Source organism: Motacilla alba, chromosome 14 (assembly GCF_015832195.1).
Source record: "Motacilla alba alba isolate MOTALB_02 chromosome 14, Motacilla_alba_V1.0_pri, whole genome shotgun sequence".
Lineage (NCBI taxonomy): Eukaryota > Metazoa > Chordata > Aves > Passeriformes > Motacillidae > Motacilla > Motacilla alba.
Genome location: NC_052029.1, coordinates 8,173,542 through 8,199,631, shown reverse-complemented (window position 1 = coordinate 8,199,631; position 26,090 = coordinate 8,173,542). Strand labels below are relative to the sequence as shown.

General features: G+C 43.1%; 1 protein-coding gene across 5 annotated transcripts in view; it reads right to left on the bottom strand.

The window, feature by feature from the left end:
* Positions 1-26,090, bottom strand: part of XYLT1 (xylosyltransferase 1) — a 179,360-nt gene that overhangs the window by 38,759 nt on the left and 114,511 nt on the right. For all 5 annotated transcript variants that reach the window (XM_038151854.1, XM_038151853.1, XM_038151855.1 and 2 more), the window contains 3 exons: positions 24,732-24,904; positions 23,893-24,095; positions 2,772-2,852 (listed from right to left, as the gene is read on the bottom strand). In XM_038151854.1, coding sequence (XP_038007782.1) covers positions 2,772-2,852; positions 23,893-24,095; positions 24,732-24,904 — 457 coding nt within the window. The remainder of the gene's footprint in view (positions 1-2,771; positions 2,853-23,892; positions 24,096-24,731; positions 24,905-26,090) is intronic.

The following is a 26,090-nucleotide window of genomic DNA, read 5'->3' as shown; positions in this document are numbered from 1 at the left end:
TATTGATTAGGTGCCATTATTAATCCACAAATTAAAATTAAAAGTATCAGCAAGGGTTATACATTGCTTTCAATTACATTTAGATGCTGTGCTCCTGTATTATTAGTTCCTATGTTTTGAGAAAAACACCTTGGACCAGCTAAATCATTATTGCACATGGGGCAGCAGCCAGTATAGGCCGTGTCTTCTCCCTTATTATGGCTTCAGTTTGTTGTTTTAAACAAAAAATTCTGTTCCAGTGTGTTTTGAGAGAGGATATTGAAAGGCAGTTTTCTTTTATTGCCCAATAACATGGACACTGGCCTGTGTTCTAAAAGCTGTCCTTTTTTTTTTTTTCTTTTCTAAACTTTTTGCTGCCAACCCTCGAGGCTGTTGCCTCTCTTCCAGACCTTACTAAGCTCTTGGCCATGCCATTCTCTTCATGGGGTATTTCTTTTCCCCTGGGCTCTGACAGGACAAAGCAAAGGGAAAATTTTAAAAACTGGAAAAATTAGTAGGGAAAATGACTTGCTCTTACAATGTGCAAGTCACTGAGTTTAGATGTGGAAATTCCCCAGGCAAAGGTCACAAGAGGCTGGGAGAATATTGGAATATTGTAAAGCAGCCCTACTACACACCCTTGTGCTCCCTGGGGACACTGGCTGCAGGACACGGGGTGACTGCCTAGGTGGGCCTCACCTGCATGAGCTGGTAGGAGGTATTTCAGCCCAGAGCACTTCCCCACTCTGACTGCAGGGACAAACCTCACTGGTGTGAGCACAGCTTCCACACCTGGGCACTCAGTGGAAGTCAGGTGGGAACTGTGTGTCTGATGGGGAGAGCAGAGGGCACACTGACCAGTTTAGTCAAGACTGAGTCACTCAAACACTAAACATGAAATATCAGGCTAGAAATCTTCACTTTAGATATTTCTCTCTCAACAGGTGGATGTAGAGCTGGAAATTCACCCACAATACAAACAGGGGAGAACTACCTTTTGATCAGCTTTTGGAAACAATGGAATGAACTTTTATCCAACACCAGCACTACTCAGAGGTGTTTGCAGCTGCTGGCTTGAGTGTGTCTACAGCTGCCTGGGCTGTGCAGGAGGAGGGAAGCCACTCTACCTCCCTGACAGAAAATTTGGGGACATGCCAAGGGGTAATGTGAAAGGATCCATTCATCCTGTGGTCAGCAGTGGGAGCACTTATGGGACTCAGGGATTAGGGAACCATGGCAGACAGGGATGGCAAATCTGCACTCATGTCCCAAATCATGTTCCCTGATCCACAGAAATCCAGGAAAAAAAAAAAAAACCAAACAAACCACAGTGACATGTTGTGATAAGCAAAAGGGTATTTAGTTGTTTGTACAAAGAGAACCATTGAACTACTAAATGAGTTTGCTATTCCTGTGATGGAAGGACAAGTGGCACATTAGCTCATTTCATTTTTAAATTAATATCAGCTTAGTGTGTTTAATTGATTTGAATTGTTCTGATCCAGTTGAAGTTGGCATGTTTGAACCAGCCTGATGTTGGTGTGTCATAATCCATTAGTTATTTTTCTTAGCCAGCTCAGGGAATTTGAGAAGACTCAGGAGCACCAGAGGAGCAAGGAGGCAAGAGACCAACTGCTTTTCCCTGGCTCTCTCTCTCCTCTTTTCTACACTAACTCTGCTGTCCATCACTATTGCCAGCTAGAGCTGAGTCTGCCAATCACTCTGACACTCTGCATTTCCCAAACCAGGGACTCTCCTGTGAAAACTGTTGACTTGGCTTTAAATATGACTCCTCACACGATTATTTTTTACTACCTGCTATAGAATTTGTGCATGCACAAGATGAATGCTCGTGAGGACTTAATTTAAACAGGAACATGACAGAATTGATAAATCTGGTGACAAGAGCAAGAACGGCCGAGAAGAGAGAGACTTGTGAGTTATTCTGCCTGCCTGCTGTGCTGAACACAGGACTCAGTGTGTCACATTCTCTGGGTACGCTTGACATTTTACAGAATAAAGGGAAGACCTGGTGACCCAAGCAGAATAAAAAATATTTTTAGATGCAAAGCCACTGGGGCTCAGCATAGGGAGTTGCTGGAAGTGCAGCAGGACTGCTGTTATGGTACAAAACCAGCAAAAAAGAGGAACAGCAAAACTATGAATAAAGAGGAAAACAGGACCACTGCAGTCAGATGGGAAACATCTTTCATCTGCAGAAGTTGTTAAAGCCTTTGGAAGATGATGTTTGGTCACTGCTGCTCCCCCAAACCATGATGGCAAGTTTAAATACTACTGATGAGTGGTGGGAAACACAGCAAATTCCTTCTCCAAGACTTGTGCAGGGTGGATGAAGAAGGATTTTGATCCAAACTTTAGTAGACTGTGATAAGCTCCAGCCACCATCCTCACTCTTACTGGCATTGCAGGCAGCTACAGGCTCCCACACCTGGGGCTCTGCCCATGCCAGGCTGTGCTGCAGAGCTCAGTAACCCAGGCCTTGCTCACCAGTGTGCCTGGGGCCACCAGGTCAGTGCTGGTGTGTGGGCAATTGCCACTCTCTCACAAAACATCAATCTGTGCTGAGTCCACAGCAGGACGCAGCATCAGACTGCTTAGAGACTCTCTCCCCACAAAAGACCTCTGACTCCCATCCTCAGAAAAGGGTTTCCTCCTCATTCACTTCTCTTCCCTGGACTAGGGACTTCTTCACTCAGGTGACGCTGAAAACTGCCAACATACAATAATTCTCAGTGCTCTGGTTAAAATGAGGTGAGGAAAGGGCAGCTCACCTTGCATTGTCCCTCCCGTGTGATTTCAAGAAGTTCATGTCTCGGTATCTGGACAGGAATGCCACGAGCTGATCGTTTGTCCTGTGAGAGAAAGAACAAAAGGTGCACAAATTACACTGTGAAAACCACTGCACCCAGAGCAATTTATAGATTTCTTGTTCTCATTTGGGGACCATTCTCAGATTCTGAAGAAGGTGGTTCCAAAAAAAACTTCCATCCTGCTGCTAAACTTCAATGACCCCCTCTGCTCGGAAAAGCATACTTGGAAGGAAGCACAGCTTTATTACACCTTAACAAATTTCTTATCAACCCTTGGCAGGTATTTTAAGCACTGTAACAGAGTATGCATGAAGTAATATTGCTCAACACTTGAGTATGAAAATCCAGCTGCAAGATGACTGCATTGATAGTTCCATTTTGCATGCTTTGCTAGATATTTCCTAGGGAATTTGGTTCAGTATCTATTGGCATTTTTTTGTTTTCATTGTGTAATAGAGAAGAGGCCAAGGTTGGAATGCATAATGCAAGAGAATTTTGATGTCAAAAAGGCAGTATAATCAACAGGAACAAAGGAATTTAGAAGGTTAATTCCAATTAGTATGACAGGCAATCTGACACCAGCATTTTCAAAATTTCAGCTGACATGTCCAAGAATGTATTTACGCTTGACAGCTTTTGTGGTCTGTTCCTTCTTTAACAATGGAGCAAAAATGTTCTCTATTTATCTAGGTCAGCATATTTAGGAAAACTGAATAAATCCCATTAAAAAGATCTTAATCTCCTGAATTGCATTTGAATCCACAACCTTATGGATGCAACACCATTTAAGCAACGGTCTGTAATGAAGTTGGTAGCAGAAAGACTCAAGATAAAAGAGCTGTCAATACTACTGTATTTTGAAAACATTTCATTATTATAAGCCACAGAAAACCAACTTAAACCTGAATGTGTTTAACTGTACAAAATGTGTTTAACTTCTGGGGTCAGGCTGCAACAACCTGGAAATGTTATCAGCCAAGTAAACTATTTTCATAATCACATTGATTTTATCTAGACCAAATGAATTATCTGTCAATCAAGCATCCTGACAGACAGGGCCCTGAGATCCTCCTCCTTTACTCCTTCATGTGAGCTGCAACACATCCCAGGGTCAGACTCTGCATCTCAATTTGGCAAACTCAGAAACTGCTTTCTGTATAGTAAGCTGTGCAGATTTTCACATTTGCTGCTCCAGTGACTCTCCATCTTACTGGGATGAATAGGCATTTAGTGAATTTACTTAGCAATGCTTCCACATGAAATGGTTTCAATGGCTGACATCTTTGGGTGAGTTTCTAGGCAAAAGCTGGCTTGCAAAGATGATCTTTAGAAATATAATCAAGTTTGGAAGTGCTTGAGCTTTAATTTCCTTACAGGATAAAAATCAAATCAACCAAAGTAACAATCCACACCACTCAACAAAACATCATCCTTTCTAGATTGCTCACCAACCTGTATTTTGCTATTCAGCAGTACTCTACCAAGTGTATCAGGACTTGGGGCTGCCATACAAACTTCTCATTGCTTCTCAGCTTTGAGGTAATTCTCATAAATGTCCAAATGATGCACAGCTATCAAAGTAATCAATAACTGACCTTTTCTCTCTTCTTGAAAACACTGGAGGTATCTTGGTCTCACTTTGAATATTTTCAATTTTTTGTTTTTAAGAACTCATACAGAGTTTTACTCCTTATCAATTAATATGCTTCATTTCATGTGTTGACAACATGGAACTAAAACATCATAGTTCCATTTGGTAAAACTTTCTAGTTAATTGACATTTAGATTTATGCAGTCAACCAATTCTATGCTCAGCATGGCACCACACTGAATTTCTATTAAGCTTTCATTCAAAGTGCTCCTTCTGGCCCCAACATCATGAGGATGCTGCACATCCCCTCTGACTTATTCCATCAGAAGACATTAAAGAGAAAATCAAAGGTATTGAACACACCATCGATGTTAATGCATTTGTTAAAATCCTCCTCACCTTTCAGAAACCTTTGCCTCGAGGGGTAGATTTCCTAAATGCCTCTGGCACAGACTGCTGCCACACTTCTTCACATCCAGCAGCAGCAGAGTCTGTGCCATGCAGTGCCTCTGGCACCAGCTATTTCCAACGCCTCTGGCACTCCTTTGGACAAACACTGGAGACATGGGCCTGCTTTTTCTCTAAGTAAGGCAATCAAAAGCTGCGATTTTCAGCTGAAGACATCACTGGGAGCAACAACAACTCCACACTGCCAAATTAAGTTCTGTTGTAGCTCCACAATATTCAGGGATAATTCACTGAGCATAAATTTGGCACAAAATCTTTTACTAACTATCACGGTAAAACAGAAAGTAACAAGTGCAACAGAGCCTTCCTAGGAAGGAAATAAATTCATGTGGAGAGGGAGGGTAGTTCATGCTACTGATTAAAAATACACCAATATTACATATCACGTTCCTATCAGTTTCCCCAGGGTAACACAGAGTGAGGAAAGAGCCCTTCTGCAGTTGGTGCCTGAGGCTGGACCTGATGGATGCATCCACACAGCTCTCACTTCTATTTCCTTTTGCTATTAAACTCACCTGGAGGGCAAGGCACCAGGGAGAAGGATTAGTCAGGTGGTTACCTGTATCACTAGCAGGGAGGAGGATGGTGTGAGTGTAGAGAGGCTGAGAGAAAATGGGCATTTTCAGGTGTGCAGCACACAGGGAGAAATGCAAAATGAATCCTCCCATGAGCTGCAAGAGTGGAGAAGGTAACAAGTGAAGAAGAGTGATGGGAAACAAAGCACGTTTGAGTTCACTGATGCAGATTTGGTGTTCAGCAAGGGCAGGTCTGCCAGCTGGGATGGGGGTGCCCATCTTCCCCAGATCCTTGCTAAGGTCACCTCGGTGAGGTCCTACAGCTCCCCTCCTGCAGCAAGGGTGACAGGGGTGGCAGGGGCACTGTGCCCACCTGCTGAGGTGCCACTCAGCAAAGCTCAGCCAAGCCCCCATAGGGCTGGGCTCAAGGATGGCAGCACTCAGCCGGGCAGGCAGTGGGGCTGCAAAAGTGACTCAACACAAGGCAATGCACAACTGGGGATGTGGCTGAGTTCTTGGGCTGGGACTCTGCTTGGGGTTAGGTCGAGATCAGAGTTACAGGTCTAAGGGAGAGAAAAAGGCGAGCCCTATATCCAGGAGGAAATTCAGAAGATTTTGCCAAAGCAAAGCAAAGTCTGCTACCAGTGTTTCCTCACGAGCAGCCCCTGGCCTGGGACTGAGGTGTCGCAGGGAGTGAGCAGGCAAACCAGGCACTCAGTAAGCACATGCTGAGCATGGCAACAATTCCGAATATGGCCTGTACACTGGGGACTGAAATGAACAACTGGAAGAGAAGCAGTGACTTTGTGTTTGCATTGTCTGAGCACACTGGAGCTCTGTGCAGAGAGCGGTCCCAGCACACAACCATGGCCAGACCCTGCGGGCAAGAGGCCGTGCTGGTTTCAAGCAAACCCTCCAACCCTAGTGACACATCCAAGCAAAGAGCAGAGATGCCCTCAGTCTGCAGCTGTGAAAACAGATTAGGAAAGCCTTTGGAGAATATGAGAAAAGGAAATCAAGATATTATTACTTTTGGAGGATAGTGATGGCTAATAAAAATGTTCTGATTTGGCAAGGTACTTTAACACATGGGCAACTTGAAGAATGTAGGGAATAATAATCCCACTTCAATGGGATTCTTAATATGTCAAAATCTATGCAAATTAATAACAATTTGGCCAAGTTAGATCAAAAGTTCAGAAGCTTTTGGCAGCATACAGGTACGGAAACAAGATGGTTTGATTCTGTGTAGGAATCAGATGAAGGAAAGAGAATTGCTCTCAGTTTATTAATTATTTATCTTGATTAACTTAGGGCTATCTAATGACAAGCCCGCTGGCTGCTTCACAGGAGGAGTTAGTGCAGGGAGGGGATTAGCCCTGGCCATGGTGAGCAGTGGTGGCAGCAAACACAGCAGTAGTTCTGCCTTTCTGCCTGGTGTAGGGTGCTGGAGAGGCAGGCAAGGATTGCAAAAGCAGCTCAACAGGCAGAAAAAGAAAGATACAGGCAAAAGTGTTTGGGAGAATAGGGCAAGGAGGCTAATGTGGTTTGAAGCAGCAATGAAGGGCCTCTGAAGCAGGGATGATGAAGGCAAACATACAGTCAGAAGAGATAAGTCAAAACTGTTACAAGTTCTCCCAGCACCCAGAGCTTTGGCGTTTCCACCCGTTCCCGCCTGACTCATGCCCACAGTTTCCTTTCCCAGGGCTCCTGTGACTGTGTGAAGGCACAGCCCCACAGAGCCCAGACCTACAGCAACCCCGGCTGCTCTTTGCCAAGAAACTGTTTCTACAAGGTTGCTACAGAAGGAAAAGACTGCCGAGAAAAAAGCCCTGGAATTATGGGGCAAACTCACCTATTCAGAGTTAGGCATGATATTAATGGTTAATATGGCTAAACACAGTTAAACATGCAGATGTGCGCACAAGAGCCTGAAAGTGGAAGAACTGAACACCTTAAACTCTGCTACCTTCTTTTCAATAAATTCTTACTATGATACTTAAGCTCCCTGATTCCAGTAAGTTATTAATTTCATATTCATTAACCCAGTATTGCAGAGTATTAGGGCATGCCATCACTACTAAGTCCTGTGGCAGGAGAGTTCCTTCAGAGAGTTCCTCACCTGGCTATTCCTAGCCTGGGGCTATCCCTCTCCCTGTTACCCAGGGAGTGCCTGTGCTCAGCCTGGCTCCCAGGTTCTGCAGCTGCCTGACAGTCCTGCAGCACTGGGGGCACAGAGGAGCTGGGGAGGAAGGAGAGCAGCCCAGGAGACAGGGAAGGGTTTTTGCCAATTGCTGCACACACCTGCACAGCACCCAGAGCGCTCTGAAAGCTTCTGCTGGGGCACAGCAGCACTTGGGGCATCTCCCCACTCCAGAAAGGGATCCTGACCTGCTCTGCTCCCTCCACCAGGCCAGTTTGCACACGTGTGGGCATGGCATGTCACCTACAAAAGGATGCAGCAGGCAAATGATTCAACAGAAAAAAGCAGAAACCTACAAAACCTCCTCCTGGAACACTTACAGCAGGATGATCAACCACACAAATGCAGCATGAGAAGAATGGTTTGCAGGGTTCAACTTTCAGACCCTGGATAGACAGCCTGACCCTCTAACTGGAGATCCCAAGTCCTCCTGCATCTCCAAAGGCAATTTAGCACTAGGGGAGGCTCAGCAGAGCCTGACCCAGGCTGAGGTAAGAAAAAAAACCCCAACAAGCCTGCCATCTAAAAATGCAAAGAAAGGGAAAGGCTATACTTAGCCTTTGCTATCCGTCACAGAACGAAGATTAGCATGGCAGGCCTTTGTCAGCAAAGCTGATTCCTGTAACAACAGCCATTCATAAAACAAACCATAAAAATGAGAACAGCAGATACAATTTCAGAGGCCAACTGCATGAGGAAGGCTCTGGGTGACAGTTAATACCTCTGCTTTTACAACAGTGTTGTCTTAAATGGTTTGTTTTGTCTTTCAAGTCAGGTTTAACAGAGGAACAAGATAATGGAAGAAAACTATTGCCTCAGCAGCTCAGCTGCTGGAGTACTTGGAGATCAGAGCTGTGCTCCAGCACCAGTGCTGCCATCTGGGCTGGGAATTCACACCTGTGTATCTCAAAGTGTCAGCCTCCTGCATTTGGATGCTGCAGGCACTGATCACTCATCACAAGGGATGCAGCTCCTCTCCTGCAGGCTCGCCAGAGCTGTATGATGCTCAAGACATTCTATTAGCAATACAGTCATCTTGGCTGGGCTTTCAATTACTGCTTCCCGTTCAACCATTGTCTGTCTCCTATGGAAAAGAACAGAACTTGCATAGTCAAAAAAGAGTGGAAGTCTTTTTTAGATGGCACACTGCTGAATAAACCTCTTCTAGTGAGAGTACATAAATGCCTGGGTACAAAGGAGATCTGCGGAGAGAAAATAGAATATACTGCATCATCTGCTTCCTGAGCCACTCCACAACCTATTTTCTATAAATTCAAGGCTTCAGATGGTATTTATAAAATAAATAAATAAGCCCACTGCTGAGAAGCAGCAGCACGTGCTTAAATGAAAATCCTAAAGAGACCATATAAGAGAATTCCACCAAGGATTAATGAACAAATGTGATTAAAACTATCTGCAGCTCTGGACTTCTGCCAAAACGCTGCCAGCAGTGTTTGATATGTAAATGCTTAAAACATTTGCTGTCTGTACTGCCGTTGATGCAAAGCCTCTATAGAGAGTTTCTCCATCTAATTAGAGATATTGGTTTAGCAAACTTTGGAGTCTATAAAACCCTCAATGTCTCATTATTCTTTTAAAATAGAATATTCATTTGTTTGGAATGTTTTTCAGCTATATCCCATGAAACCCTGAAAGGCCCTTGGCTAATGAAAAACTGCAGCCCAGTATCAGCTGATAAACCCTACAGCTTTTATGATAATAAAATTCTCACCACATGCACTCATTAAAACTTTGTAACGTCGCTTTTGACTTTCTTTAAATATTCACTGGGGAAAAAGTAAATCACTCAATTTCCAATTATTTTATAGCACGATTTCAACACAAGCATTTAAAATCTCCAGGACCTTATCAAATACAATCACCATACAATGGTGCAATCACTGTGTCTCTGATCTGGTGAAGCCCTGAACAGTAAGTGCTGAACTGTAGCACACTTGGAGCTCTCCCAAAATGATGCAACTTTCACACTGTGATGTGAAAATTACTTCATGGGTCAGGGCCCACATGTCCATGTGTCCAGAAGCAGAATGTGCAAGGATTACACACAAGGTCAAGAGCTGAGAGCTGTCCTTAAACTCATCTTCGATCTCTTAGGGACACAAGGAGACTTTTCCAGGGAGGCCAATCCAGTTATAACTCACATTGTCCATCTCCACCACAGATATGTCACCAACTCACCAATGTTTAACTCACTGGTGTTTATGAAACATTTTTACAAAATGCTCTCAGTTCCAGGAGCACCTTTGAACTGATCCTAGGAATTAATTTGTCTGTGACAATGACATTTTCTCAGCATCCCTGCTGCTGCAGTATAAAGTAAATGAGAAAAACACTACTCTGTAATACCATTTCATATGCAGGTCTTTTTCTCTGATTTTAAAGCCACTATAAGTTGCAAGTTACTATATATTAGAGTAAAACTACAAACTACATTAAGGTAGTTTTCCTTTCATAACTCTAATTGTATGCAATTGCTAAGTCTAGATTATTTGTATGCTTAACAACAACAAATGCACTGAAAAATACTTGAATAACAAAAGCTTCTGAAGTACCTTCCAAATATGCAACTGTGTAAGACCTGGTAGACACAAAAATAATCAAAGAAAATTGGCTATGTGCAGGATGACTTATTCCCTACATAACCTGGTATTGATGCATGCAGCTCAGAGGTATTTTGCTAGAAAGGAAGGGAATGTTTCAATCTGATTTGTTAAACAATTTTCTATTTAAGTTTATGAATCATCAGCATATCACCACCATTATTTATTTTTTTCATCTTGCTAGCCCAGAATTTGTGTGCCTGACAGATAGCCTTTGCTAGAAAGGCCTATAAATGCCTATTTCAAATAAATATTTTTAAAGTAAAGGCAGAGATGTGTGCATAACTTAGATAAGGGCCAGAAAACTTGTTAAAGGTATATACTGTAGTGAAGCGAAATTCCTCTCCCACCACATCCACAAGAGATGTCAGTTTAGTTGAACTGCATGTATGTAAAAAATACTCATTTTTATCAGTGCTGGCAAAAACCATTTATCAAGCCTTGCTAGCATTCCCATTATTCAAATTTGGAAATTAAAATAATGCAAATTAGTGCAGAAAAAGATACAGCAACGTGGGGTTTAGACTCTTCAACTTCCACTCTGATCTAAAATGCTTAGCATTCATAGAATCACATGATTACTCAGCATTATGTCAGCTCCAAACATAGAATCACAGAAATGCTTAATTTGAAAAAGACCTTTAAGATCATCAAATCCAGCACTGCCAAGCCCACCACTAAACCACATCCCCCAGTGCCACTCTCCCAAAGTAAGGTGCCAGCCTTGAGTAAGCAGATTTCCTTTTGGCAGTGGGGCAGTCATGTTCACAAGCAGAAGTTTCTGTTCGGGGGCTTGTGAAAACTATTTAAGAGAGAGAACTGCCACATCTGCCTTCTTCCCCCAAATTAATGATACAATGGAGGAGAAGCAGCAGCGCAGGCAGGGGCAGGTGAGCCTGCCCACACTGGGAAGAACTCCTGGGAATCTTGTCACACGCAGGCAGATGGGTTCACACAAAGCACAATGAGGCCAATGTTCCCCTTAGTCACTGTAGCTGACCTTCCACTAATAGCTGCCACTGACACTTCAGTCAGCAACTTTCCAAGGTAGCTGTGCTCAGGATAAATGGAAAGAATTGTGATTTTCATGGTAAAACAGCACCAGTTTGGTGGATGACACCAACAAGTCCAAATATGAATGTTTTTAACCTTTTTCTATTTAGAGTGCAAGGACTGACTGAATGCAGAGTGTGGAGCTAATGAACACACACTATCTGCTGACAATTTGGCACAGAAAGGCTGTTTAAATATCACACTGTCAAAGGTCTATCACATTTTTCATTTCCATCAATAAGGAAGTTGAGTGTTGACGTAAATGATCATTTTGATAGACAGTGAGCAGGAAGCAGCCATGCTCCTGAAGAGGTTACTACACACACTGCTATTTACATTGAGGCATGTCTAAAGAGGATTCATGCCCAGAATTTCTAAATTTATTGAGGTTATTTACTTGGTTTTAATCCTGTAAGGAAAAAAACCAAAACAATCTCACTTTTCAGTATTTTTCTATTTTAAAACTTTTATGACAATAAGGGCTTTCTCTCACTACAAAAACAAAACAAAACAAAACAAAAAAAAAAAAAAAAAAAAAAAAAAAAAAACAAAAAAACCCACAAAAAACCCACAAAAAACCAAAAAAAACTCAAACCAAAAAACCCTATGGAGTGACAGAAACATTGGCAAATGCACTTTCTGCCCAAAGTGCATCTTTGTAGAAAGCAGTACACAAATTACCCGTATTTTATTTCTTAAAATATTTTTAGTACCTTCAATAGCGAGACAAGTTCCCTCTTGCAAGTCCTTTAATCAATGAAAAAAAAAGCTTTTTTTCTATCCTCTTTCCTACTGATAAAGCACTATGCAAAGGACTTTATTCTGTTTTCATATCTGTAATGCTCCAGAGTCAGTGCAGTGCACTCAGCTTATGCTTGTGCAAGCCAGAGCGTAAACCCAGCTCTGTGTTCCTGGAATAGGCTGTGGGAAATCAGGCTGTGTTATGACAAAGGTTTTGTGGTGTTTCCCAGTTGAGAGGCTGTGAAAACGTGTTGTTCCATGTGTAACAGCGTGTTAAAAGATGAACATCAGCACTGTCTTCCTCTCACTCTGAGAGGTGCTCTGTCTTTCCCTGCCTTGTCTCATGGTAGGTAATTCTCCATTGGAAAACTTCCCAAGCAGCCATTTCTTTCCATAAGGCCCATCCATTGTGTCAGAGTGGCAGCAAATGTAACTGCTGCCAATTACTGCATGACTTCTAAAGCTGCTGAAAAGTATTTGCCAAGATAATTTGCTTTTCACAAAGTTGCCTTTGCCTGTTACTATAATAACAAACCATTCCATCTCTAATCACTGCCTCAGCGCAGGGATCAGCATAGAGAGCTCCCACATTTAACTGCCACGAACTCTTGACGGGCCATGGCCCTGTGGATGCCAGAGTATCACTTGTGAGGATGCAGCACTACAAAGAGTTAAGACAGACAAGATTATCCTATCTCACAAGAACATCTGAGTCTACTTAATATCTGCTGGAAAGCATCTGAAAAAAGAGAGTTCTGAAATACTTAACTAACCAGCTGCTAATACCCAAGGATATTTAATTATTAAAAGTAAACATGATATAATTTTAGCTTTATAAAAGCACTGGGATTTTATTAGTACAGAATGACGCTCACTGCTTTGTATTTTTCCAGTGTTTCTCTGCTGCTGCATATTCATGTAGAACCTCATCTGCCTACACGATACATCCCATTTTGATGAAAACAATAATCACTGATTAAATAAGCAAGTGGAGTGAGCTTCAGAAATGATCAAGTTCATTACTCAAATTAGTGAGACTTTGTACAAAAAGAAAAAAATCTAGATATTGGGCTGAATAGGAGCTTTTTGTTTGTTTATACCGTGTACATTTTACGTGGCATGGTTCATATTCAGCAGTTTATTTCACCATCTCTAAAATTAAATTATCAAGTATTTTGTGCAAAAAGAGAAATTGAAATTAAATATGAGCACAGATTTAAAGCAACCATTCACTTCATCCAATTCACACATTCCCGCATGCTTCTGAAATTTTATTTGAACGAGTCAATATGGAAAATGATTTGCTAATTGTGGAAAAATGGTTTGATAGTTGTTGAGCTGTTGAGTTGTTGTATATTTTTAATTATAATTAAAAATGCTCAGTTTCTTCCAAGAAAGTGAGAAGAAAGAAGCCTCCTTCATCCTGCTTCTCATGGCAGAGCTCTGCCTGCTGGGGTTTGTCAGTCTGGGGGTGCAGTCCTGCTGTCCTGCCACAGCACAGACCCTCCAGCACCCTTAGCTGCCACCCCGGGCCAGTTCCATGCCAAGGATGGATCTATTCTGCAGATCCAGCTCAGATTTAAAGTCCATCATGTGAGCTGTGTGTTCCTCCAGCAGCTGGAACAGTCTTGCAGCTTAAGACTCATGAGATATCTTTGCTTTTCTGGATGCAGTTGTTAGGGTGCCACTTACCCAGCTTTCATGTCAAATTTTGGTAATTTCTCAGTTTTTGAAACATAACTTGCTCCCTCTGACTGTGCTGACAGGGATTCACCCTGACACCCCACCCTCCCCCCTGTGTCACACCAGAGCCATTCCCACCCTGCCCAGGATGCCCCAGAGCCAGCAGGAGCCCACAGCCACCAAGGACAGAGCATGCAGGACTGGAAACACCTTCCCTGCACTCTCCCTGCTGAAGCCACTCTGCCCCAGCTCCTCTTTGCAGGGCCACCTCTGGCTCCAGCAGGAAAGGCAAGACAGCTGTGATCCCAAATGGTCCAGCCCAGCATCCTCCCCAAAGCTCACAGACACACTCCCTGCTGCCACACCCGGGGTTCCATGTCAATAAAGAAGCAGAAACTGCTCAGGCTAAGCTTGGAAGCAGCAGGGAGCTGAGACAACCCTCCTCTCGCTGGGAAAGGAAGCAGGAAAGCCCCTTCTAAAAGGACTCAAGGTATAAAACACAGCATTTCTGGGTCTTGCCATCTCTTGTTTAATTTGCAGTGTGATCCTGGACAAAAACTGGCCAGCTTTGTGTGACATTGCCCTGAGAGCAGGTGGTTCTTCTGATGCAGTGGGGAATATAGACCTGGGTAAAGAAACATCTTCCCCATCTCACACTTTCTAGAAGACCAGAGGAAATGTACACTCATCCAGTGAGCAGCTTCAGTCTCCTAACTGGAGTTATCCCAAGGGGAGAATGGACTCCACCAGCACTAGGTCCCCGTGGTGCTCTCTGTTCCAGGGATGCAGCCCGGGACTCTTCACCTGCCCAGTGAGACCCCACTGCTGAGGCACTTTCACAAACTCCTTCAAAAGTAAAGTGAATTATTACAAACCAGCCCCTTCCTGCAGCTCCTCCTGGGCCTGCCACTCCCTTTGGTCCCTGAGCTGCTGAATCAACCTGTCGGAGTGCATCAATTCAAAGGACCAGAAGGCAAAACAGGGAAAACGGGGTCAGGCTAATGGGATTTAACATTAATTCTGCACCAAGCCTGAAAAGATGGAAGAACAGGGCCTGGAGGGTGAAAGGGATAATGAACCGAGAGTTGATGGAAAGAAACTTAATTGGTTTTAACAACAAAAGGTCACATTTTGTTACCTTTATTTGGGTTGAGCAATGATCTTATTTTGACAATTTGTGCCACCTGATGACTTGCCCTACTCTTGGCAGGGACTGTTTTGGAGTAAGTCATTTGGAGTAAGGAATGCAGAGCTGGGATATGAGGCACAAACCTGTGGCAGAGAGGATGTTTGCAATGGGAACATACAGATACATACCTGATCTAACTGGGCTGCTGAGAAAACAACTGGCAGGGTGGGAGGCTGATGTCCCTGCTTGCTGCTGTGCTCAATGAGCTGCAACCAAAACAGTCTTATTCCATCAGAACAGAACCAGGGCCTCACTTCAACTCAAGAAAAAGCTCTAGAAAAGGCACATGAACTTCAGTGATGACGTCTGTCATCAGTGATCTCCTGGCACTGCCAAGTGGACAGGCTGTGACACCAAGCCATTTCCTGGCTGCCTCTCCCCTCCTGGGCTGCAGTGGTTCACAAATGACTCTTCAGGCACTTTGTGATGACACCCAGCACTGGTGTCTTGTGACACACCACATGTACCAGTTTCCCACAGAGAAGAAAGATCAGGGTGTTTTAGCCTTCAGCTCTAGCTCTACAGCTGCCACCTGTAACACGACTTGAGCTCCTGGGAACAGCTCCAGTGCCTACACAGTACCAGCTGTACAAAGGTTTAGCAATGACCTCACAGGGCAAGCAGAGCCACAATCCCTGCAGGCCCTTGCCATGGGAATCATCTGGAAGCTACCTTGCACCTGACTGGCACAGTGCATCCCATCATATGAATACAATGATCTGAGCCACTGCCAAAACATCTGAGGCTGCCTCAATTAAAGCCATAAGGTGACACAAATAACCAATTTGGATTTATAGACCTTTTAGTCTTCAGCTGTCCCAAGAATGCATAGTTGCAAGATTACCTGCTGGAAGTGACTTTGGGGCAGCAAACTTTTAAACCAAGATCAACTCTGCATTTGGAAAAGACTTGGCCCCAAACCAGTTCCTAATGTGGCAAAGAGTGCAATTATCCTGATGAAAGCTTAGGGATGCTTGTGCCTACAGCTGGTTCATCAAGTAATGCTGAATGATGGATGTAATTAAACTGCGTGCAGCAGAGTGGAATGTGCTACAATGAACCATTTAGGGCCTCATCCCCTCCCATCAGCCTGGAGCTACAGATGGGCCATCACAAACAGTCAGTGGCATTCAGCACTGCTATTTATACAGGGAGATTCAGAGGTATCATACAAATGCTCTGTGCAGGTTCAGCAGAAAAGAAGTATTCCACTGTAGAAAGGTGCAATTGTAAAAGCCAGCCAGTCCCTAATTCTACCTCGGATTGCACAGCAAAAGGTTGGTCTGGGATTTCTGATTTCTGCACTGCCAGGTCAAAGCTCCCACAATATCTCAAGATGCAAAGTTTTGACCAATTAGCACTAGAAAGAAAAATAAAAAGAAGCTTTGGAAAAAGAGACACATTCTGCAGCACATCCCTGAAGAGGAAGAACACCACACACAGAGGTGCCCAACTCTCTTGCGAGCCACCCAGGCTCTGCAGCACTGGGCAGGCTCACAGACCCTGCATTCGGTCTGAAAAATCTTCAACATCAAATACCATTCAACTCTTAGACTTTCAGCCCTATTTTCAAGGGAAAGAATTTACTCATCTCTCCCTCTCCTTCCTATTTCTATATCACCACTGAAAGACTGAATCAGAACAACATTTTGGCTCACCTTTTAATGGCCTTTTTGTTCACAACTATTTAAGAGTGACTTGGGAAAGGTATAACAGCACATGTTGTGTTATCTTCACTTTGAAGTGCCACCAGATATTATTTTGCAGCTGTTTTATTGTAAGTGGCATCCTGAAATCTAAACAAAAGAGTGTCTTAATGGCAATTTCAGCAGATTTTTAATTTCCTGAGAGAATTCAGCGGGACCACGAAGGGAGAGCACATTTAAAATGCAATGCCTTTATAGGAACATTTCCCTCTTTCAAGCACTTTTAGCTTTTGAAATTTTTATAATGATTTCACTGAACTTTTAAAAAAAAAACCCAGAAAAACTCAAGTGAGTTGAAGAGACATTAAAGTTTCTGCTCACAAACCTCAGGCAAACACCACAAGGACCTGTTCCTCTGCAGCCTCTGTTACACACCTCAGACTTAATCCAAAGTAAAAGTCACTTGGAGCAAAGTTGTGAGAGAGCACACAAGGGAGAAGGTCACACCTGGGACTTCCATGATGATCAACATCCCACTGCAGCTCAAACTCCTGGAGCTTCTTGCCCAGGAATGCAGTGAGCAACTAAATACCGTGGGAAGGGCTTGCCAGGATGGGGCAGCGAGTGGGGCATTTTTCTAACCATGGCTTTAAAGGACAAAAGCCATTTTGCACAAAGGACTCTTTTCTTGGCTTGGTCACCCCACACTATTTGTCCACAAAGACAAGTTGTAAGTGAAAAACAGGTTTTGTAAATATCCCTGGAGCTGTGAAGGAGAAATACAGAGCTGGCCAGATCCCTCATGCTGTTCATTGCCTTCCTCTGCCCCAACACATTGGTTACCCTCACAAAAATACTATTCCAGGCATTACTGGAGCATCCTGATGACAAAAGATGGAACTTCAGTGCACATTATCACAACATTTGTGCTGTTACTGTTTATAGATCAGGCTGAATGGCAAATGAATCCAGGCAGACTCACATTTAACTCTTTTTAGGAAACACACTTTTTTCTCAGTCATAAATAAGTAAAAAATAAATTACATCCAGAAAGCAAATGGCAAACAGATGAAAACCCTTTGGCTCTTTGCTTGAGGACCTCCCCGTGAGCAGCCCCAGAGCCAAGCCAGAAGAGAAGGGGCCAGGCAGCCCAAGAGGGCTCAGAGGCTGCAGTGCCCATCAAACTGCAGGTCTGGCATCTGGGGCTCTCTGCCAGGCAGATCCCCCAGGGGTCCAGACACTGGCTCAGAGGTTTCAGTTCTCATGGGAAGAGAGAAAGGGCTCCATCTTCACACTGTAATCAACAGTGCCAGTGCTGCCACGTACAAGAGCACTTTGAGTAAAAATCCTATTCTAAAACTGTGCCTTACTGATGCATCTTTAATCTGCAGGCATGGTAAAGATGCCTGGGTAGCCAATTCCACTTTGGGGTGCATTTATTTCTGTTGCTAGTCTGATGCTATGGAGCACATCCCAGAACTACTAAACACCAAGAGGAGTTACTACGAGCTGCAGATGTCAGTTCCCCAAAGCAAAAGCTGCTTTATATCCTTAAATCCAGGAGGGCAGGGCAGAAGGAATAGCCTCAGCTGCTGTGGCTGCAGAGAGGAAGGGTGGGCCTCCCATCACTAACGTTTGCCAGCTTGAAGAAAACATTATGTTAACATCAGAGGTAAATGAAATTTTTAAGCCACAATAATTTCCACATTTTACTCCACCCATTTGTGACCATGCACAAAACCACTGCTTTGCCAACCTTTGCTAACTTAACAGTAAAACAGAGAGGTGGAACAGCAAATCAAAAAGATAACTTTCAAAATATATACAAATCTCAAGCAAATGTGTTGGCAAAGTGAGGAAAGAAAAGAAGAAAAGGTTATTTGAGGGATTAAAGATAGAAGCAAATCTGAAATTCCCAGAGAATGGAGATTCAAGAAAAACACTGATAAAGTTCCTTTTGGACAGGAAAAAAAGATTCCCTGTGAAGCATTAAGAGTGGATTGACATCTGGCTGGCCAGATAACAATATTCTGAGCAAACAAAGCCACATTCAATGTCAGTGACAATCCTGAGATAAAAACCTCAGGCACTGGCATCTTAACAGATGTTGTAGTGCAAAAGCTACCTGTGCTGCCCTCCCCTCTCGATGCAGGGAGATGACTGAGCACTGCTTCAGCCCAGGATAACATTCCAAAGGGCACTTTAAAGAACACTGTACTATTTGCCTAGTGCCTGGTACATTATTCTAGTGGCAAGGCTTGCTTTTCAGATCAGCACTGCAACACTTCATATGGGGTGTAAGGTCAAACTCAGCCCTGGAAAGTCAGTGTTCTTTATCCAGGCTTTATGTCCAGCACCAATTTATGTAGTGCCAGGAAGGAGATATCTCTAGAGGACAGCTCTGAAGTCTGAATCTCAGTGAGACATAGAATTGTTAAATTAAGTCCAGTCAAATTGATGAGAAGTGAGACAGAGAGAAAGTGGAACTGCCTTTTGAGCCAATGGCTTTGCCTTATTTGCCATTGCACAGCTCTCATCAGCCCTGCTGGCTTTGGGATTTCTAAGCTCACAGCCATCAAGAGGCCACTACGGGGTCTCAGACATTTCTCCCAAAGCTGGAGTGCTGTATGTGAAAGCTAAGTGCTTTGTTTCAGTTCTAAGAGGAGATTTTCCTGTATTTCCAATATTGCATTTCAAGCCTGCACATTGCAAAAGCTGAGATGCTTTGCAAGAGCAGCTGGGTAGCTCCAGTCTGGTGTACCCACTCCAGGCAAACTGTATTCTCTTTTCTTCTCCGTGTCACCTGCTCCAAAGGTTGTGTCATCTGGTCACAGGTGAAATTGGGGCAGGTTGTGGTGAATTTGACAGAACAGAAATCATCCCTGATGTAGTTTCTATAGAATGGTAGTCACCCATGCTCTGCAGGAGATGAAACTGGGCCAGTGGCAGAAACAAGAACGTGATCTCCCAGGTAGCACTTGAAAAACAACTTGAAAAAGTGCTAAAGCATTTTTCCCAAATGTTGAACTTCTTTCTAAAATCTGTTGGTTGTAATTATTTTCATCTACCACAAGAAGAAAACCCGAAGACCTCTTCCCTGCACTCCCACCTTTTCACTCTTGGCAAATATTCTCTGGCCCAGGGACCTCATTTAGAAGTCATCACTCTGGGCTTTTATCAACCAATGTCACCTTGACCAACAGAGGGCAATACAATGAAGCAAGTGCAGGTCAGTCAATAGTTATTTGCCAGCTCAGTTTTTTAAATTTCTGTGTTACTCTGGCTGGCAAAGATAATCTCCATATTGGCACCTGCTTAAAGGACCAGGGCCAGTCAGATCATCCCTTTCACTCCCTGCAGGGTGTAGTACCTCAGCTGCTATCTTTATTATGAAACACCTTCCACTCAAGTGCCAGACCCAAACTTCTACTGAACGTGACTCATTTAACTGAGGCTTCCCAACACAGGCTTTTATGGGAAGTAGGGCTACACAACTTCATCCTAAAATAATGCCAAGCAGCAAAACACAAGTTTTCCCAAAACACTGGGTTTCATTTAAGTTCCTTTATTATACCTGATTGCCCATAATGGAAAATGTAGTTGTATCTGCATTCCTGGCTCCATCAATAAGACACTTTATTTTCTTACTATTCTGAAGCACTCCCCAAGCTTCTGCTAATAATTTTGCTTGACCTTTATTAAAGACCAAACATTAGCTGGCAATTAGATTTGGTGATCCCTTTGGTAATTGAGGCTCAGTGATTTACTGTAAATTATAAATAGTTCAAATGTTTCATTATGTTTATTCTTTATACAAGCTCTGTGGCCAGGTAAGCACTGACACGATATTCACTGTTAAATGATCTCATTAAACTTCTTAATTTAAGTGGTGCAACACTTCACCTGCCACATTATCCAAGGACTCCTGCAATGCACATTAAACATTCAGCATGAATAGATGCTCTACCATAGTTCACCTTGTTGGGAGTGAAATTTCAGTCCCTGAACATAAGGTTGACTACTTTATGCTGTTTGTCAGAGACAATAAATAATGCAAATAGATAGCCATGTAAAGTAAGAGGCTGAAGACATCAATAGCTTTCCCATAAGGTTTTGAAAGGGGCTCCCAAAAGAAAAGACTTTAAATTATGAAAAAATACCACTAAAATTAAAAAAGTTAAGGAAGGAAGGAATTGTTTTCTTTCGTTTCTTTATGAATGACTGTGAGAGATGATTTCTTGAGAACCCTCCAAATCTGTTCCTTTTTTATTCACAAGCCCAGAGCAAAAGGAGGGACAGGCACACAACCTCCCATCTCTGAGTTGCTTGTGGAGGTTTGTCTTTAGCCCTTTCACCCCTCCTTTTCCTGCTGAGAATGTTTAATAGAGCTGAATGAAGTCAAGGGTGGATAATGCACCACATCTTTTCACTTAGGCCAATAAATAACATATTGCCTCTTGATTAAAGGGAAACACTTTTGTTGGAGGCACCTTTATGTCCAGACTGTTTGCCAGTGGTTTGTACTGCAGTAAGAAGAAGAAGCACATGGGTTAGAACCTCCTCTGTGCAAGTGCTGGACTCCACAAACAAAACATTCAGGCATGAGGAGGAATAATAAGGGTATCTGGATTTTCCTGGCATGCATATGTTTTATTTTACACATTTTTAATTGTTTCCCTCACAAAATGAATAGTTCTAATATTTTTCTCCCCTGCCTTTATATTTTATGGTGCTTAACATCTGCTTCTGGACATCTCCTCTGAAGGATGAAAGGCTCCTGGCAATTCTGCTGTAGTCTGTGAACATACCAGACTGCTCCCTGGACAGATTTAGGCTTCATCATATTGTATTAACCCCACATATTGAGTATGGCTTTTTTGACTTAGAAGGCTGGATTAGCTTTTATTATCAGAAGAGAAGTAGTAAAGGTTTCAGTATTACAGATGGAATGGCAGATGGGAAGCAAAAGCTTAATATGAAGCAGCTCTGGATAAAAACTATTAATCTACAAAATTCATATGTTCTTATGCAGGGAAACCTAGCAAAACCCACTGCAGTATGACTAACAGAGAGCAGTGTAAAGTGCCCCTAGCCCATTATCTGACAAATCATGGCATGGGGTCTGAAAGAAAAAAAAGGATCCCCCAAATACCCTCTTTACTATTTCCTGGAAAAACAATCAGCTCTCTCTGGATGATGCAGGGAGGTAATTCTTTCCTAAAGATTATAAATAATAATAATTTATAGCACCTCCACCATGAAAATTAAATGGAGTCATACATATATTTGATGAGACAAGACTTTCCATGGTTTATAGCTGTAATATTCCATGTTAAAAGAAATACTCAATGTTACTTGTAAGTCACTGCCAGTGAAGTTGGAGCACTAAAAAGGTTTATTATTTTTTGTTGAAGTGCATCATGGGATGAAGAGGAAGCATGTTCCCTTCAGTTCTGGTAACAGAGTGCTTTGGCAGGAAGGGAAGTGAGCCCTTCAGAGCCTGCCTGGGTGCTGAGAGCCCCCGAGAGGCCACCTCAGAGCTCTGAGAGCAGCTGCAAGGGGCAAGCATGACCTTCCAGAGCTCCCTCTCTGAAGAAACAAGTGCCTGGAATTTCTCCAGCAGAGTTGGAATGACTGCAAGACAGCATGGCACAATCACAGACTCCATTAACACTGAACCAACTGCAGTCTGCTCCACAAAGCCTGTGGCTGTTGATGGCCATGTCTGGAAGGCACTGATCTCATCTGGCTCTGTGGTTTTATTTGCTCCACAGGGAACTAGGAACAATTCAGACTGCCCCAGGTCATGGCCTCAGCATTACACAGTGCTTAGGGTGGACTCAACAGCACAGGATAACTGGACACACCTGCAGGCACTAGTGTACAATACCAGACCTTCAGCACTCTCCTACAATTTATCCTTTTTGATTCACAGTGCCACCACCTACTCATTCCTTTATGGTCCTGCATTAGTCCACTTTTCAGCATCAATACAGCATTCCTCAACAGGAATGTGACTAATCAGGAATAACAAGTGTGCTTTTCCAAAACTCAAGAGATAGACAAAAAACTACATACTCTCCCGTATAAGCAAGGTTGACATGCCAAAATTGTTAGTTCTCTTCCTGTTGCACATCAAAAGTGTCTAAATACTATGATTTTTTAATTCAAGTCTCCATGTTTTAACATCAAGGCAGTCTCAGTAACTCTCGTGCTCTAATCTTTCTCCCCAAAATGTGTTGCATTTCACTGAGAGTCCTTAGAAATGGGCACCAGCAATAAAGCCTTTTGTCAGTCCTCACAAAATCCTTCCTAAGGCAGAGGCTCAGGGGTTTTGTCATTGTTCACTTCAGTGGTGATTTCTGTCCAAGGAGCACCTTCAGGAAGGGATTCAAGCTTTGAGAGAGATCTTGGAGAAACCTCACCAGTGGAAGCATATTTCTCTTCCAGGAGTATTAAAACCATGTTGTATTATCACTCGTCAGGAAATCGCCCAAGAAAGTCACTTCCCCTTTCTTTGGTTCATTTCAGCATAGAGGGAAATAGAAGCCACAAGAATTTTGTGTTTCCTTCTTCTTTATAACTCTTACAACCTAAACCTAAAAACAGTTTCAGGACACTTCAGGTTTTTCTGGGTGGCTTTGTTGTTGTTGGGGTTTTTTGGGGTTTTTTTGTTTGTTTGTTTGTTTGGGTTGGGGTTTTTAACAGACTATCTACTTTTGCACAATGTAGCAAACTTACTGAATGCAGCTCTGAGGCCTGGATGATGTAAATCCAGAAAGAATATAATTTCATTTAAAATCACAAGCCTTATCATGTGATGGTGTGTAAAATTCTTAGCCTGATGCCATCTGAATATTCACGCAACAGTTGGTGCTGAAGATATAATTGACTCATAGCAACTTATTTGTCACTTCTACAGCCATTATCCTCCACAGAAAAAGTGCTAAAAGAAAGGAGGGGAGTACCTGAATCTATATTCATACCTTCAACCCTTGCTGAAACATCAAATGACACTGTTAATCAGAGCCCTGGGAGGGAGGAATCTCTCCATGCCTGGGTTTCATTTGCTGAACTCCAGCCCTTCTGGCTACTTTCCTCATCCTCTCTTGCAAAATTTCCCTTTTGTTGGAAATAATGACTAACTGGAGCAGCCTCTCAGTGAAATGGCAAATGGAAGACACACAGGGTACAGGTTGAATACTTGGCTAAATTGTGGCTGTCAGACACCAGCTCACCAACGGGAGCTTTCTGCTGCAAAACAAAAGAAACTGCTCCTCTGCTTCTTGCAGCACAGCACAGACACGTCATTGCTTATCTCCAGACCTCCTTTAGGAACAAAACATGTGCATTCTTAAAACACTGATTGTACCTGATCGGGTAGTCAGCAGCACTGAGGTTAATGAAGAAATCCCAGGGCCAGTCACTCATCTCCATTAAGTCCTTCATGGTCTGCAGGTAGGTGGTCAGAAGACTTGCTCCTCCCCAGATGGTGGCCATTCTCCAGGAGGTGACTCTCACATTGGGGTACTGGCTGGCAAACTGCAGCACTTGCCGGTGCAAGTAATTGGATCGCTTTACAGGAGAAAAGAGTGATACATTCAAGTTATTCAGTCCAAAATTGTCTCTGCCTGTATTCACTAAGGGCCTACCCTACTTCCTGACTCACTGAGTGCTGCCATTGCTTTGCCCTCACTTACTACGGCACACAACCTTCTTTTGCTAAATGTGCACAGAACCCTGGTTAATACTTTTTATTACAACTACAGTAATCACTAACCAGTGTGATTAGCTTTATTCACCACTTGTCATCACAGAGCTCAAAGGGCTTTTCTAAAGGAGGTGACTGCCACCACCTCCCTTTTACAGTGTGTCACTTGCCCAAGGCACCTCAGGTCAGCTCTCCATCCAGTGGGCCACCACCTCACTCTGCATCAGCTTATCAGTTACTGCTAACTAAATGTACAACAGACAGATAAGGGGAGATACTCATCAACATAGAAGGAGAAATGAAGGCTGTTACATAAATAAGATAACAAGAAAGAAAATTTAAGGGAAAAAAAAAAAGAGGGTCCAAACATGTAACAGATGGAGAGACAAAAAGTGACATTCACTTTATGCAGCAGAGGTAAAGGGAAGATGAAGAAGATGACAAGGATGGGTAGACTGACAGATGGTGAGACAGGCAATTTATAACCAGTGATATATTACCTTGTCAACATGAATGTAATAAAAATGGTCTTTATGGTAAATAGCCTTAAACATGCGCTGGAGCTGCCGGGAAGCTCTGCCATGAACAACCAAGACAAATGCGATCCTGACTGGGTTGGCTGGCATGTATTCTACGGAGTCCTCATCCCACTGAACATTGTTGTTGGCTTTTCCTGTTCAAAAACAAAACACAGGACATCTCTGAGTGTATCCACAGGGCAGGGGAGCAGTACACATTCCACCTCGGCTCCTTCTTCAAAGGCCCTTTGTAGGGCAGGGAGAGAACTCAGGAGGGTGCCAGCCTGTGTACCATCCAGTTTGTACCCCTCTCCTTCGTCCCCACACAGGACCACCACCCCTCGGGCAGCAGCCCATGGCCATGGGCCTCATCCTGAACAAGGCTGCACAAGCATGGACAAGTACCCAGATGTTTATGAGTTGTATCAAGGTCTATCTGAGTACAGACATCTGAACCTTCAAAGGAATCCCCTCCAAGTTTGTGACTAGTGTCCGAAGTATTCAAACACTGACAAGGCTGACATTCCCCCAGAAGGAAACCCCCTGTTTTGCCAAAGCTGCTCGTTCCATGATCAGCACAGCTCTACTGGGAAGCTGGTGAACCTCTGCTACTGAACAGCTGCTGAGGGTTATTGACAGATAGCATTTATTTGTAACAGCAGATATGCCCTGGAACATTTGAATGCAACTTGGATGTCTTCACTTTTTCATGGAGGAGTGGGGCTCTTCCAATAAAATTTAAAATACCTGTACATTTTTATTTTAACAAAGTCATTTCTGGTCTTCCTTTTCTAAAGCCAACACCACAGTGTGAGGTTCAGATAGGATGTGCTGATAAAATGAAGAGCTGGAGGGACACTTCTAATAAGAAATTTAAAGCGCTTTGGTTTTGATTTGTGTACCCACTCTGCAATTCAAAAACCAGAACACAATGTAAGAAAAACATAGTTTTATCCAAAACACGACATTCATTCTTCAATGAAACAATACCATTCTTCAGTGCTCTGACCTTGTAAGGACCTTTCTCAACAAAAATTATTTAGAAAGAACCTGAAATATTGAATATTAGCAGAAAAAGAAGGAAAGTACCTCCTGCCCAAAATCTTCCTCCTGCCCAAATTTTCATCTTGCAAATTTTAACTTTATTATTTTTTAAATGAAAGGAATAGCATTGTCTTAAAAGATACTTGATCTGTGTCCCCCTGCCAGAGGTACAATTTTCAAATTTCTAAGATCTGAGCTGTTACCAGTTTCTGCACTTAGAGCCTCTCTTGATGCCCCTTTCCCCTCCCACCTCCACATCCCCACCACCTCAAGGCTCCTTCTGCAGACAGTGGAGAC